This window comes from Euphorbia lathyris, chromosome 6 (genome assembly GCF_963576675.1).
Source record: "Euphorbia lathyris chromosome 6, ddEupLath1.1, whole genome shotgun sequence".
NCBI classification, from domain to species: Eukaryota; Viridiplantae; Streptophyta; class Magnoliopsida; order Malpighiales; family Euphorbiaceae; genus Euphorbia; species Euphorbia lathyris.
The window spans coordinates 28739522-28756994 of record NC_088915.1 but is presented as its reverse complement, the minus strand read 5'-3'; the positions used below and the strand labels follow the sequence as shown (position 1 = coordinate 28756994).

The 17473-nt window shown below is 33.9% G+C and overlaps 1 protein-coding gene across 1 annotated transcript; it reads right to left on the bottom strand.

Moving 5' to 3' along the window:
• Positions 1–4129: 4129 nt before the first annotated feature.
• LOC136232845 (protein RGF1 INDUCIBLE TRANSCRIPTION FACTOR 1-like) lies at positions 4130–6209 on the bottom strand. Its single transcript, XM_066022287.1, has 4 exons — positions 6003–6209; positions 5681–5878; positions 5170–5385; positions 4130–4798 (listed from the first exon to the last, which is right to left on the bottom strand). The coding sequence occupies exons 1-4, from the start codon at positions 6003–6005 to the stop codon at positions 4547–4549; spliced, it is 669 nt and encodes a 222-aa protein (XP_065878359.1). The 5' UTR covers positions 6006–6209; the 3' UTR covers positions 4130–4546.
• Positions 6210–17473: the final 11264 nt, after the last annotated feature.

Here is a 17473-nt window from a genome sequence, read left to right as displayed (position 1 = left end):
TAATTCACAAGGCAAGATAAAATCCCAGCCCCTCACCTACAACGGCAACGTTTACCGAGATCGCCTCCAATTCCGCCAATTCTCCAGCTTTGAAGTTATATCCCCGTTTCCATTTCTCAAAATCCGCAGCCGACCACCCGGAAACTTGAGCCATCCGCCATTGATTCCAGATGTAGTAACCGGCGGCTAGGAAATGACGAACTAACTCATCTACATCCTGCTTATGATCCTTATCCGACGGGAGACCTTTCAAATATTTCACCAAATTCTCCTCGAAAGGCAGCTTCGGGCGGGTTTTCAGCCATCGACTGGAATCCATGGGGTCCTCGTTCCATACGACCCTAAAAGGAAAGTCCCCGTCGAGTTTCCTCACCAAGAAATAGCGGTGACGGTATTCGGATAATTTGTCTTTCAAACCACCTATCACTTTGAACTTCTGGTGTGAGAACGTAACATGTTGAGATCGGTGCCCCTTGCTTGGTTTAAAAAACTCGCGAATAACTAGACCTATTGCTCGATACCCGGCAGATCGACACAGGGAATAGAAGGCGACCATCATTCTCCAGCCGTTCGGATGTATTTGCCCAGGGCACAGATCGTATTCCTTCAGCACTTCTACAAAAAAGGGTAGGAGCGGCAGCCGCATCCCCGATTCAAACTGATCCTTGTAAACGATGAGCTCATTTGCGCCACCCGCAGAATGGGCTCGATTTTCTTCGCCCAGCGCAACCAATTCGTATGGCTCCCCGAGTCGGTATACCGCAGATATCGCCGGCAGGTCTGCTGAGACGATTATACTATATGCATCTTCGACCGAAAGGGATTCCGACCTCTTAGGACGCTCGGCTCTCTCAAAGCGCTTACCCTCAATACTAGAAGTCCCAAGAGATCGAGTCCACACCCTCTCGTGCATTTTGTCGTAAATCGCGGCAAGGGGCCACTCCGCAGTAATCAGACCCTCCGGCACAACCACTACCACCTCTAGAACGCCGGCAGTAACGCCTCCGGCAGGACGATCGACAGTAGGCGGCGGACGAACAACGGACTTCTTTCTTTTCTTCGCCGTGCCGGCCACTCCGCTAGTTTCACTCTCCTTTTCCGCTTGCCTTTTTCGCGATACCGTTCGCGTCCGCAAAGTGTCTCGAAGCGTGAAGTCACCAGGGGCAACCGGCGGCAGTCTGCTTAGGGCTCCCCGAGAAGAACCCTCTGACATAATACCCCTCCCCAGAAAAGACGAAATAAAACAAAGAAAAACGCAAAGCCAAGGCCAAGAAATTATACGACTAACCTTCGCAAAAGTTACGACAAACTCTGACGCGAGGAATCTCCCGAAGAGCAACAATATTCAGATGACCACCAAATATTCAGTGCACGGGCAAATGAGGGCGGGCCGACACGATCGCAGAAGAAAGACAGAACCCACAGGAAGCAAAAGCAAACAAACAAAATTTTCTCTCATGAAAAATTTGAGGAAGAAATCAGAAGATTTCTACTTACCTCTTCTGATATTTATAGCAGGGGGGGTAAAAGGCACCGGCACAGCTCATTTTTTCAATAAATTTTTACGGCGCATGCGGGGGATTTAATTACAGACTCAATTAATGCGGCGCTACAAACAAAAAACGCATGCAGAAATCCCAAAGGTTTCTTCAAGTTAGTCCGACGAACTCTTCTTACAGTTGTCCACCATTTATCTGGGCGGGAAACAGTTGCAATCCCGAATCTTCTCGCATTAAATACTCGACTTAACTCTTCGACGGGGGGGACTACATGATTCGGGATATGAATCAGGGCCTCAAGGCCCAGGAGGGCCCAAAGCCCAGGAGGGCCCAAAGCCCAGGAGGGCCCAAGGCCCAATGGCCCTCTATAAATACACAGCTCATCTAGGGAGTCCAGGCGGGTAACTCTTTCTAACTCTCACACAATTGATTAATAGACGCTCTTGAGCTACTAACTGTCTTGCTCGTTGGAGTATCCACAAGGACCTTTCCCGGCGCAGGGACGAACAACCAGAGAGCCAGATCTCGTCACCGAAGGCTAGGATCACTGTATTCACATTCCCAGAGTAAACAGTATATACTTACATTTTTTGACAAAAACAATATGATAAACTGAGAAAAACGATGGAAATAACGTAGAATCACCATTTCTTCGATGGTCACAAGAAGAAAGAAACCAAGAAACGAGCAGAAAATGGAAGATGGAGAACCATGGCTTCGTTTTCTAGGATTAGGAAGACGAAGAATCAAGAAATGAAGAGAGAAAGAAGAGAAATACATGGTGATTTAGAGAAATAGTGCAGATTTCGTGCAATTTAAAGGAAGATAGGAAAATCAAAAGTCTGAGAATCATTAATGGAAGAGCAACCAATCATTCGCGTAACCACCAAGGAGAAGGGGGAAGAGGAAAGATTAGGGATATTATGGGAAAGTCACACAAAAACAGTCTAGATATGTAGTATGTTGAGCAAATGGGTTAAATATGTAAATGAGTCTCCCATTTGACCCAATTTTGTAATTTTTCCAATTTTTTTATTGCTTCAAATCGCTCCCTTTTGAGGTAAATAGTCAAGAGAACAATTTTTTTTACGGAAGATCGAGTTTGTAAACTGCACAAAACACAAACATATGTTTGTAAATTTTTAAACCACATAAAGTGTCTTTGTAAATCGGCAAAATCAAATGGTTTATTTTATATTTTTTCATAAATTAATTATTGATAAATATATACATTGATAAATATATACATTGATACCTATCAAATTTAAACCCTAATGTTTTTGAAGTGCAAATTGTATGAAACTGTGTAAATTTACCTCATGACGCTTTCAAGTAACATAAATTTTAGTTCTACATTATCAAAATTTTAAAAAATCTAGTTCAACTGTTATTTAATTATCGCATTAAACCTTCTAAATAAGTTTGTTGATAACTTGAACTAGTTCCGTACATTTTTTGTTGGTTATTTATAACTATATTAGTAACACAATAAATAATTTAGATACATCTGCAAAAAAAAAAATGTGATTAACTTATATATGTTAGATTTAGTTGTTAGCATTTTAACAAGTTATTTGTAATTATGTTAGCACCACATTAAATATCCTAGATATAACTGATATTTGAAATATGTGATAGTTAAATAGCAGTTAAATCAGCTTTATAGTAACATATTACTAAAATTGATATTTCTAAAAAACATTAGGGTCAAATTTAAACTATTTTATATGTTAGGGTCAATTCTAATTATTAAAAATGTTAGTCAAACTATATATATATATATATATATATATATATATAAACGAACTAAGTGTCAAAGCGGTTCTTAATTGACAATCGGGATCAATTTAGCTCTTATCGAAATTTAGATATCAACCTAGTATTCAAAGTTGTCAAATTTTGATAGGATCTAGATATAATCAATTTTAACATCAAAAAAATTTATAAAATTTGGACCAATTTGTTAAAAATTTATGACTAAATTGATACTTAAACTTTAATTTAAACTAAATTGATATTAATGGAAATTTTAAGGACCAGTTTGACACTTTATACATATAAAAGCAGAAGAAACTCATTTTTGACCATAATCTAGTGGAGGCGGCTCACCTACTAATAATTCCGCGAATCGAGACACAATAGGTTTGACACAACCAATGAAATATGGACACGTAAATAACCTACCGCCCTATGTCATTCAAACTGCTCTTCAACGGGACCCACTGAAGATGTCCACTAGTCAATTGGGAACGAAGAACTTCTTCTATTTTAATATTTATTTTTTTCTTTTTAAAAAGAGAACTTCTCTTATTTACAACTCCCTGAAAACCGAAAACTCCACTAATAATAATTTTGTTTTTTCACCTTTTCCTATACTAGTATTTTATAAATTTTTATTAAAATCTTTTATACTCCAAATTGACTTCCGCCAAAAAAGAAAAATTAAGACGACCATTCATAAAAACAAGTCCCCCCCCCTACAATATCTGGCGATTTTAATCTGTTGGTTTAACTAACAAAACCGCACATATAATTGAACATATTAAAAAAATTAACCCAATAATACATGTAAGCAAAATTAAATAATAACAATAAATGTAAGCAAAATTTTACAGTGATGCTTGAGAACACAAACAAAATTAAGAAGCTTTATACTTTATTAATCTTCATTCCACATTAAAAAAAAAAAAAAAAACATCATGATGAACCCTTACTACATTATTATATACATTTACAGCTTCTAAATATCCCAAAAACTTATGTATAAGCACTCATTTCTTTATAATATATAAAAAAAAAAGGGAAAGACACCCATTCTTCTTCTACATTGGAAAGAAGCATTATTGCCAATTATTATACAACTTTGGTTGCCACTTCTATTTTGGTGCTGTTGCTGCTGCTTTTATGTACAAGCACACAACTAAACCTCCCATATTGGATCCCCAATGGCTCCAAATATTGGGTTAGCAAATCTCTATATTTGCTGGGTTTTTCTTTCTATGATAATTGAACAAAACCTTGCTACTTTATAGGCTTATAAAGTATACTTAATAGTACTCTAACATTAGTCCTCCCATTGGGGCTCTGTGTGGAATTCCCTTCCTCCGTTTTGCTGTTCGGTAACTAACCGATGTAGGAGGTGGTGTAGACGGCGAGAAGCTTTGAGCTTTGTTGTTCTCGTCCATGTTGTTGTTCTTGTACTGCCTGCGGCTGCTGCTGCTGTATGAATCTTCTGAATCGGACATCATTGCTGTTTGTTGTTTCTTCTTCCTCTGAAAATTCTTGGATGTCCCTGCAATCTGTCATTTGTAATTGCAATGTTCATTAAGAAAAACCCCTCTTTATGTGAACAATTAGGACAACAAATCATAAGAAATTTTCAATTCAATAAGAAAAAACCAGAGATTTGTCAAACATTCCTCAAACCCATGATTGTTTCTATATATAGGCATTGACATCTAATCTCTTAATTTGTCACATTTGAGTTTTTTTATCATTATAATGGCAGAGCCCTAGCTAACCAATAGCTAACAAGGTAACACATAGAGTGACCTATGTTATGCAGAACAAGAACAGATAGCTATTTCACTCACATTTTCCATCATTTTCTCGGAAGACAAACAGAAAATAATTTGAAAAAAGTACAGGGGCAATGTGAGAAATACAGTACCTTGCAGCCAAGGGAGCAGAAACGGAAGGAATCAAGAAGGCTGCGGTCACAGACCTCGCAGGTATTGGTGACGCCTTTCCCAGGCCTAGGCTGAGGCCTTTCATTCAAGAAAACAACTCTAGCACTATTAATTACATATGTCTGGACACCAGATATGTCAAGAACTTTTTGAATCTCAGAAACCCTAATCACATCATGGTATGAGGATCTCCTAATCTGCAATTCACAAACAAAAAAAACAGAGTTGACTGTGTTATTAAACTGACAGTAAAACGTAAACCAATTTGGGCATTTATTGAAGAAAAATGAAGATTCTTTTGCTTTTTTAGTCAATTGTAACACGCTCAAGTATTAGGAAAAGACTTAATAATGTAAAAAAGAGCTGCTAAAAAAGTAGAGCTTTTACAAGGCGGCAATCAAAATCTCGAAAGAAGAAATTAGATTCTTGAGATTCCAAATGCCATATTAGGATTGGGAATCTCAAAAAAGGGGGAAGAATTAATAGGTATACCTGAATTGCACGATGTTCCTTATGGTAGGCAAGACAGAAGGAACAGATAGCACCATTCATACAATCCAAGCAATACATATTGCATTCACTCTTGTGAGAATCAGCATGTAGCTTGCATTGAACAAAAAAGCTTTCCTTAAGAAGAGGTTTCAGCCATGGCGGCCACCTGTTTTCTCCATCCTCAGGTCCTCCAGCTCCCTACAAACATTCAATTTACACTCTATTCAGATAAAATTGATAAAATCGAAGGCCATTGTGTGAATTAAGGAAAACAGAATTCCAAAATCCAGACGAAACAGAGAACAATAAGCCATTAAAATACCATGATTCTCCTATTCCTGGGCTTCAGAGTGGTCTCCTGATTATCGATCGCCAGCTTGAATATGAGGAATTGAATACAGAAAGGGAAGTAGGAATTAGGTGTGGGTGTAGTTTTAGAGAGGGAAAATGGAAAAGGAAGAGAGAAAGTGAGTTAAAGAGAAGTGGAGGCGGCTGGAGAATAAGGTTTGTATTTGTACATAATAGAGAGGGAGGGGGGGGGGAGAAAGAAAGAAAGAAAGAAGATGGGTTCGTTCTTATCTTCAAAAAGTCTTTATCCGAACCTAATTCCGAACCCAAACCTATACATAAGCTGAAGATGCGTTGGGTGCAAGGAACCGACCTCCTTCTTTCCTTTTAATTTCCCTTTCATTTTCATTTCCATTACATTTGCATATTCATTCCCTCTCTCCTTGGTCCTTTTTGTCTTTTCACCCTATTTTTAAACCTTTTTCTATTGCCACTCATTATTGGACTCATTACCATTATTTTATCATTAATTTATAGTGCCCATTTTTTTTAATTCAGAAAAAAAAATACTTTTATTTTCAGGTTTCTTTCTTTTCATTACACCTTAACTTTTCCAATTTGTTTATAAATTAAACATGAGATAATTAAGTACACATATTAAATTAGATTATATATTAGTGGTCGTTTGTTTCCGAACTGAGAAATTATTTGGTAAAATTTCAAAACAACTGTTTTTTACTGAAAAAACAACTAATATCTACTGTCTATCAGTAACAACAAACAACTATAAATAGCAGCAAACAACAAACAGGAATAGCTGAAACAAATGGACATTTCAGATCTGTTTGTTTTACTTATTGTTTACTGTTGGAAAACACTGCTTTTTCAAAAAGCAAAAATTCTCTGTTTTTATAAAATGTTATTTTCAAAGGTAAAAGATAAATAGAAAGTTACTAACTAAACCTATAAAATTCCTCATTTTAAAGTGAAAAGACAAATAATAATATGAAAATGAACTACTAAACACATTCTTATTTTAATTATATTCAAAATTTCATTTTTAAAATCCGTTTGTTTTATTATTCGAAACTATTTTTTATATTTTAATTTTACACAAAAATAAATCATGTTTGATAAAATTCGAAATAATTGTTTTTAGTAAAAACAAAAACTAATATCTAAACATCAAATAGCAACATAATCAAGCCCTTAATACTAATTATAACACTAATATACATATAATTATATTGCAGTCTGTGTGTGTAATAGATATGGTGGGCTTCTTTTTTGCTGTGGATAAACATCTCATCTCATGTCATTATTTATTAAATTAATTAAATTAAATTAATTAATGTAATTGTGCATATTTTGAGGTGTGTGCTCGTTCGTTCCTTGTCTTAATCTTATCTTGTCATGTTGCGGATGATGCTTGGTTTTCTTTTTTAATTATGTGTTCGTATAATAGTTCGACAAATCTTCCAAAAATATCTACTTTCTATTCACTCAAATAAATTTGTATCTAATTGCAAAGAAAATGAAATTTTAGGTGACTTCTGCAATAAATCCATTATGGAGCATCATTATATTTTTTTATTATGCACCATAATAAAAACTGTCAGCGAAAGACCATTTCTCCGAGGAGGTCTAAGCAAACAATTTACATTGAAAATTTAGCTTATCATTTATAACTTCAAATCCTTTATTTTTTTAAATTGTAACTCAAATATTTATACTTATGTAACTTACACATCCGGGCTGTCAACATATAAAAAATCATAGATGAAAAGAATATGAAAGGAGAATTCATTAATGGAGAATGAGAAAGAGTTGTACAATTACAGAATCGAAGGAAGAAAAAGACGGCTTACTTAATCTAGCGAATCAGTTGCATTTATATAGTCACAATTGCAACTGATTTGTAACTAACTGAGTTGAAGTATTTTACATAAAAACCCCTGCCTATTCTATGATTTACAATGTTATACTTTACATGGGCGAAGTTAAAGGAGGGTTACGAAGGGTCGACCGATCCTCTAACCTACCGAAAAACCCAAGAGTAAAGTAGCTCCGCCCCTATTGTTGTAGGTTGGATCACCATGGTTGGGAGCCACCGCCCATGGTTATCGAGAAAAAAGATGGAACTGTTACTGTTAGGTTTTTTAAATGGGTCACATCCAAAACGACGTTGTTTCATGCGAGAACACTTAAAAAGATTAACGAAGGACAATTTTTTGTCATTATATAATTTATCAACAGAAACTCTTCCTTCGCATAGAAAGGAAGAGTTTATGTGATATCTTTCTTTTTTCTCTTTGAGAAAGAAAAAGGCTGAGCTGAGACACCGCTAGCCAAATTCCATCACACAATAGCAGAGAAGACGATGAGGAGATGAGAGACTATCCATCTTGAAAAACACAAATCTATAATCAATTATATTCTAATTAATTACTAACACTGAATATTCCACTCCATAGAAGAGAATGCCATTTTTACATATCAGCAATAACTATAGATTGAAACACAAAAAGTATATAAATAATCAACAAAAACACATACATTAACAAATAAACAAATTATTATCAAAATAGATCTCCAAGACTATAAAATCAGTATCAAAACATTAACTACACATTACAAATAAGCAGAGTTATAATTGAACATACACTAAAACGAGATACAACTCTAATTTAAGAATAAAGATACATACAATCAACCAAGCTCCAAATTAACATGCAGTAGATGAGGCCCCAACTAACATGCAGAGAGTATATTAATTTCACAGGTTTAACATTTGAACACAATGTATACAACATGCAGGTTTAACATTTGAGTTGTTGCGGTTGCTGAGTTGTTGCGGTTGCTGTTAGCTGTTTGTAGTTGCAGTAAGCTGTTAGCTGTTTAATTACTAGTGTTTGGTAAAATTATATTGAACTGCTGCTGTTGTGCGATGGAATTTGGCTAGCGGTTGCTGAGTTGTTGCGGTTGCTGTTAGCTGTTTGTAGTTGCAGTAAGCTGTTAGCTGTTTAATTACTAGTGTTTGGTAAAATTATATTGAACTGCTGCTGTTCGGATTTAAAATGTCTAAAATGGACATGTTTTAAATTAATCAACGATGAAATTATAAAAGGGAAAATGTGAAAAAAATACCTATAATGTTTACAACTATGAATAATTTTACTCTTAACCTCTAAAATGGTGCAATTTTACCCATAACGCTAGTCGCTAAGAGCAATTTTACCCCTAACATTGACAAGTTGGATCAATTTCAAATATTATTAGAAAAGATAGATATTTTATTTCTTATTCTACACCAATTCCACATATCATTAATTTTAAAAAAGAGATTTCATATTTTTTGTGATTTAATAATAAAATTAAAAATTAATATTTATAAATTCAGCGAAATATTTGAATTTTTTTTGTCTAACTCGTACAAAAGACAATATTTTTTTTATTTTCTTAAAAAAAATTCATATCTAATCATATGTGTTTGTGATCTGTTACTAACGATGATAAAATGGTATGTAAAGTGTAGATGATAATATTCATGACCAAGAATACAGTTTGATAAATTATTTCTCAAATTGACCCAACTTGTGAATGTCAGGGGTAAATTGATTTTGGATGCCAATAATAGGAGTATAATTGCATCATTTTAGACGTTAAAGGTAAAATTGCTCATAGCTATATAAATGTTAGGGGTATTTTTGCACCTTATCCTATTATAAAATAAAAAATGTGTTACACAAATTAATAAAAATAATCTATATAAAAAATAAAAAATTTATTGAACGCAACAAAATATTGTTTTTTCGGTAATTATTTTGTAGAAATATAAATAATATAAAGAATAAACATATTTTGTGGAAATAAAAAAGGATAATTTTGTCAATAACAAATAACTACAAATAGTTGTTTATGAAAAGCTCCAAATAGGAGCTTTTCGTGAAACGCTCCAAATAGGAGCTTTTCGTGAAACGCTCCAAAACGCTGCAGATTTTAGAAAAAACGCTAAACGCTGCGGTTATATAAACCTAACCAAACGCTATTTTTCCTGCGGTTTGAAGTGAAACACTAAACGCTCCTCCGAAAAGCTAAAATAAACACCCTCAGTCTTTCTAAACCATTAAGTTAAACTTTAACAAATTCAACATATTGAAATAACTTATCGAGATTAATGATGGTGATGGCTTATTGGACATCTGGAACTTGCTTAATGTAATAAGAAAAAATAGGGATCTTGAACTAATCAAGTTGTGGATCTAAGATTGTCAAGAGTGGTTTTTACTTCCGCTTGCCACTTATACATTAATAACAACTACAAATAATATATTATATCAGTATAATCTTTTCTTACTTCCAATTTTTTTTTTTTTTTTTGTAGAATCCACTTATAATAAAACATTATACATGTATTCAATTAATAAACAACTATAATTTTTATTGAACAAAATAATTAATTCAATACTTATTTCTAATTCTATAAAAAAATATTTATCCAACAAAATAATTAGTTCATTATTTCCTTATAATTTATTAATTAAATAATATATGTTATGTTATTAAGTTATTTGGGCTTGTGTTAAGAAGGTCCGATATAACTTAAGGACCCCAGATGGACCCTGGCACATTCAGGTTAAAGAAGAGGGTTAGTCTTGACCGAAGCTTGGACTAAGATCAAAGCTTCGGTCATCTTAACATTGCCGAACGTAGTCTTCAGATGAGTATTTTAGAAACATGTGGACCAGGGTATCAGCCACTCGTGAAAAAAGCAAAATTATCCGTCCTGGATAAAACATCCCTCCACATGCAGATGCATTGATAGTAAGAATGGTAATTGAAGGATGGGAGATTAAACGAGTCATGGTTGACACCAGGACCGATCCTGAGATTCTAGAGGTCAGGGGCGATGTAGCAAATGAGGATCCTCAAATAAAAAATAATGTAAAAAAATCAATTTTGTAAAAAAATTACTTAAAGATGAAACTTTTTTTATTACACTTAATAAAAATAAAATAATAAAAACATCCAATTTCATATAAAAAAACATATTATTTGGCATTAAATACACAGTTTCTTATACAAAATATTATGTACAAGCATTTATAGATTCATAATCACTAAAATTAATGTCTACATCAATATGCTTTAATATATTTATCTTAATACATAAAATTGCTAAACTATTAACCCTTTTTTGTGACGTCGATGATCTCAAATAGTTTTTCAATAATTTTAACTTTAAAACAAATCTTTTAGCAGATGCAACGGTCAGTTGTATAGTTAAGAGGATTGGAAAATCAATTGAAATATTTGGATAACAATTTGTTATTGCTTTGACAAACTAAATAATTTCAAATAGTAACATCAACAATTTTGGCAAAATCATTTGAACACTTTTAATTTCTGAAAAATATTATCTGCATCAACATGCCAAAAATATTATAAGAAAATATAGTTATAATTTTCTGTGTTGTGAATATTTAGGCCTAAGAATTATATTTATTGTCGTTGCATCTTTTGAAATTTTAATTTCTATATTTTTTTAATAAATTTTTTATTTTTGGGCTTCTCCATCGCTTGTGTCTAGATGTGTGTTGCCATTTGTTTAGACCTAAGATCACTTCTCTAATTGTTGCATCTTTTAAGATTTAATTACTATATTATTATTATTTTTTTAAAAAAATATTTATTGTTTTTTAATAGTTATGTTGATGATTCCGAATTTGGAGATAGAATTATTCAAATACGATCGATTCTAATATCAAATGACTCTTACTCAGTCAAATGGATACGGCGGCAAGCGAATGGGATGACACATGTGTTAGCACAGTCTTCTCGTTTATCCACTTGCCCTTCTTTTTTTAATTTATTACCGAGTTATGTTTCTGTTTCGTTGTTACAATTTTGCCATGATTTGGCTCTTTAATGCATTGTGTCTTTATTCAAAAAAAATAATATTATTTTTGGGCCCTTATATCCCTTGGACCCTGGGCAGGCGCCCCTCCTACTCATGCCCAGGGATGGCCCTGGTTGACACATAAGCTAAACATGGCGAAAGATGCAACGCCAGTTGCTCAGAAAAGACGGAACCATGGGCCTGAAAGGCAAAGAGCTATAGAAGAAGAAATAGCCAAGCTGAAGAAGGCGGATGCAATCGAAGAGGTGATACACACCAGTGGCTTGCGAATGAAAAAATAAAAGGCCTTTAAGGTCGAAATCTTTCCTCAAAAATAAGAAAATGAAAAGTCCCTCGACGAATAATCTTCCTCAAAGATAGGAAAAATTGATTGTCATTTAGTGCGGGTCATCAAAGATAGGAAGAAAAAACCCTCTAAAAGACCTTTAAGGTCAAAATCTTTCTTCAAAGATAGGAAAATGAAAAGTCCCCACGGCGAATCATCTTCCTCAAAGATAGGAAATATTGATTGCCATCTAGGGCAGGTCACATTCCTTAAAGATACGACAATAAACCCTCAAAAATCCTTTAAGGCTAAGACCTTTCCTCAAAGATAGGAAAGTAAAAGTCCTCAAGGCGAATCATCTTCCTTAAAGATAGAAAAAATTGATCGCCATTAGGGCAGATCACTTTCCTCAAAGATAGGAAAATAAACCCTCAAAAAGCCTTTAAGGCTAAAAGTTCTCCTCAAAAATAGGAAAATGAAAAAGCCTTAATTGACGAATCTTCCTCCTCAAAGAGCACCTAAATAAAGCCCGATGTGGCGAATACCAATAACAAAATAAGAAAAAGACCGATGTGGCGAATGCCAAGAATCACAAATGAAGAAAAAGCCCAATGTGGCGAATGCCAAGCATGGCAAATGAAGAAAAAGCTCGATGTGGCAAATGTCTGGAATGGCAAATGAATAAAATAAAGTCTGATGTGACGAATGCCCAAAATGGCGAATACCAATAATTATAAATGAAGCCTCGACTTCATAAAAAAATAATGAAGCTTCGTCTTAAGAAAATAACGAAGCTTCGTCTTCATAAAAAAAACAATGAAGCCTCAACTTTATAAAAAAATCATGAAGCTTCATTTTTATAAAAAATAATGAAGCCACGTTTTCATAAAAAAATAATGAAACCTCGACTTTATAAAAAAATAATGAAGTTTCGTCTTCATAAAAAAATAATGAAGTCCTGTCTTCATAAAAAAAAAATGAAACTTCGTCTTTATAGTCTTCATAAAAAATAATGAAACCTCGTTTTCATAAAGACATTAATTTAGTTCATTTATATCATGTGCTATAATATGATTAGAGAATCCATTGATTGACAATCATAAAACCATATCCCAAGTCTATTCTAATCATGGGATTGAATAGGACCACATACTTATATATTCGATAACTGTATGGTAGTAGTTCATACCAGTCATAGTACTTGTTAAGTCATTTGTGAATATAGATATATCTTAACATACTTAATTATTAAGATTCTGTTTTTTTTTTTTTTGTAACATTGTGTATTCTAAACTCTTCAAATTTGTAAATTATTGGTTTGTAACATTGTCTATTCTAAACTCTTCAAATTTGTAAATTATTGGTTTAAAAGTTCTCTTCATGATTTTTTTATATGGGAACGGGGATTTCTTGTCATCCGTGGGCATCAGTGTAGTATGGGGATGAAAACGAAAAAATCCTTAAATCTTTTAATGGAGATTTTTTTTTAAATATGTTCCCGTAATTATTAGTAGCAGAGTAGGAAATACATCCTCACCCCAGCTTGCTCCGTTGTCACCTCTAATTGGGAGTTGGTATGTCTACTATTAGCTAATCTTTTTATAAGAATTAAAAAAAAAAAAAAAGAGTTTGTTGGAAATTTTGGGCGAGTCACACTTAATGAGACCCTACCCTACGCAATCCATATAATAAATTATGAGAGGGAGAAGTAAGTGAAGTGATAACTATTTATTACTTATAGAAATATTAACTTTAAATGATAGTTCTATTTTGTGTGTGAAAATAAAGATATAAACAACTAAAGTCAACACTTTTATTCTTTGATTTCTTCTTCTTGAATGGTTTGATTGAAAGAAAACTATCTAGTATTTTGTTTAATTGTGCATTAAACATGTTAATTTGAACAAGTTTAAAGACCAAGTTTGAAGAGGCCCTTTTTTATTGGTTGAAGACTATGAACATCTTTGGAGCAAGCAAACAGAAGAAACAAAATCATAATGATATTTGGAGATGCAAACCCTAGCTTTAGCTTTAGTTTTTGTTAAAAGAAAAGTCAATATGATGTATGAGTGAAAGATGGGTTGAGAGTTGAATGAGGAGATAGTCAAAGTAAACTATAAAAGTCAGGGCACACCACAAATGACCCTTGCTTCTTTATTTTTTTATTTCAGGGTTTCCCATTATTTAGGTCCCACCTTTTCATTCGTATGCTTCATTCTTCACTATCTCCTATAGAATCCACTACAATGACAATAGAATGAACTCAAATCAAACAATTCACTAATTCCATAATTACATTCTGGTATCTCCTATCTCTCCTCCAACACTTAAACCTTCAGCAATAAGCACATCCAAGTGAAAAATAAAACTCCATTGCCACATAATCATTAAGCTTAGAAATAGTGGTTAGGTACAGAGGGTTGGAAGGATCATGGAGCCAAGGGTCATCCTAGATTTTAATTGAACTTGAAAACGAGCCCATGGCTTAACTAGTATGTGTCCTAAAAACAATCTATTTTAGAACATGTGTGTTCATTTATCATATTCGTTTTGATTTATTATAATTGGATTGTGTAAAAGGCATTTATCTTTTGATGGGGTGAGTGAGACACGGACTCACAAAACCCATCCGGCCCACCTAAGCAACATTCTCATACAAACATACCTATGGGCCCATGCAATCAAAACTACAAGGCCACGGGGATACGCTGGTAAATATATCTTTCCGTCAACTTCTCCGATAATGATCATGACAACACCAATATTAATCTTCGAAGCAGCGCCCTTCGATGATCTTTCAGCCTGTTATTCAAGCTCCAACAGTCGCGCAGTCAGCCATCATTTTGACCCCCACTATCCCAGCACCATTAAATGTCGAGAAATTACTAGAGTCCAAAATCCAAAGATTCATTGACAAACGAGCCCTTGACGGAGTTATGGGGGAAACATCACCTCAAGCAAAATCCCATTAGTCTATCGAATTATTGACACTCATTTTCCAAGGACTGGAAAACCCCCAGGTTGGCATACTATTTTGGCAATCAGAACCCCAACGACCACATTGCCTCATTTATGAGTACCATAAACCTCTACTCCAAAGACGAGGACATCATGTGTAAGGATTTTCCCACAATCTTATCTGGAAGCGCACATGAATAGTATAGAGGCTTGGCCTTTGAATCCATTGACTCCTTCGACCTGCTCAAAGACTTGTTCTTTGTCCCACTTTACGGTCACTGCCAATGTTAGAAGGATCAGCTCAGACCTGAACTATCTGCGACAGAGGCCAATTAAGTCTCTTAGATTTTTTTTTTTCTAATTCCATCATCTTGCCTCCCAAGTCAAGTGCCTCAACCTGGAGATAGCTCATGGCGCTTTGGTAAAAGGGATGTCCTGCGAACCCTTGAAGCATAAATGTTTCCGCAAGTTTTCCCCTTCTTTTAAAGAGATGATGGCCATGGCGCAAGCCTTTGTGCACTATAATGATAGCGACAGATCGACTGAATATGAAGAGTCTAAAAAAGATGAGGGTAAAGGCGACGACAATTGGGAAGAAAAGTCAAACAGGCAACCAACTCAAAGGACACCTTCAGGTTCAAAAGAGAACATGACCCCTTTCCTTACCGTCCAAGGCGAGAGGAAGAGTGGAGTGAATCCAATGGCATAGCAAAAGCAGGCAACTTAGTAGGCCATGAAGTACACTACTCTGTCAGGGTAGCACAACCACCACCCCACAAGCCCGCAATTTTGAGGTTGCAAAATCAGTTGGTAAAATTTGAACCAGTCAATTCGTTATCGGTCAAAATATTGCGGAGATCCGCTTTAGACATGATTATATAGAGTATTTACTTTAACCTAAGAGTGCGAAAGAGTGGCATATGTTATTTATTTGATTTATATATTCAATTTAAACCTATGGCTTTTATTGTGTAAATTTCTTCCACTACTTTATCAAATTAATAACTCTCTCTATTAATTCGAAGAATTTCACAAACTCTTTAGTGAGCTAAGATCTTATCTAGATAAAGTTCGCCTTAAGTGACTCAACAAGCTAACTTCCTTTAATAGGTGGATTCATGTAATCGATCATAATTACTATATGACTCCTAGGTTGTTGGATTACTAACCACTTTAGTAACTAATATGCTTTAATATTAATCACAACCATCTTGCCTACCAGTTTCAAATAACATAAGTGACTCATCCAATTATTTTAGACCAGTTTAAGTCGTTAACCTATTATTCGTGAAAACAATTTTCTGATAATTCAAGTGCTATCTAGAGGCCCAAGGTTGAGTGACTCAACAATCCAAAACACCCAGACAACTCGGGTTGAATTATAATAATAGGGAGACAACTGATTTATAACTTATTATGACTTAACTTTTGTAAATTGAGGGATTTCTTATTTATTAAAGTCTCATAATCTACCATAGTCTTGATTTGTTAATTATCAAAGCATACATAAGACGCGAAACAATTAACATTGGCGGTTATGGACATATTAACTACATTCATTCCGTAGAGCCAGAAACGGAATGAACACCAACCCTAGGGAATAACAAATATACTAACTATTACATATTTTATTCTCTAGGTCGTTTGTCTTCTCCTTGAAGCCTTAGATTTACAACTATTTGAATTTCTATACTATTAGAATAACTTCAACTAGTTCGAAGAGATTTGGTGAGAACAGAAATACAACAGAATATAGATAAGGCAGGACGCACATGTCCAATTTATTATATAGAGGTCTAATAATGTCTATAACACTAACCATGCCAAGACTCAATTAAATAAATTTAATTGTTAATTACATAAAACAATTTTATGTAAATTTAGTTAATCTTGATTAACCTTTTTTTTTCAAAAATTTGTGCACAATGCGCTTACATTTAAAGAAGAAAGAAAAACCCCCACCCCACCCGGATGTGATTCGAACTCATGACCTCCCTAATCTTGATTAACCTTTAAATGATTTATCCTTTATATTTTACCTAATCAATATATATCGAATATAAACTTAATTAGATACTTAAATAAAAATGTACGAAATATATATAATTATTGCATTCAATTATTTTATCAAAACTATTTAACGTGTTTAATTTAGTATATCGAATATAATTAATTTAAACAAACGAGTTTGCAAAATCAATTAAAACACATATAATATATACGAGATATATTCTGAAAAATATTTACATATTCAAATAAATAAAACAACCGAAACGGTTTCAGAACGGGGTTCGGGAGCGGCCCAAAACCAGCATTAAAATTAATTTTTTTATTATTTTAAATTAAATATATAAAATTTCAG

Coding starts and splice junctions, on each gene's coding strand:
- LOC136232845 (XM_066022287.1), bottom strand. Junction 5,386..5,680: donor AGGAACATCGTGCAATTCAG/GTATACCTATTA, acceptor TGTGAATTGCAG/ATTAGGAGATCCTCATACCA. Junction 4,799..5,169: donor TCTGCTCCCTTGGCTGCAAG/GTACTGTATTTC, acceptor TACAAATGACAG/ATTGCAGGGACATCCAAGAA.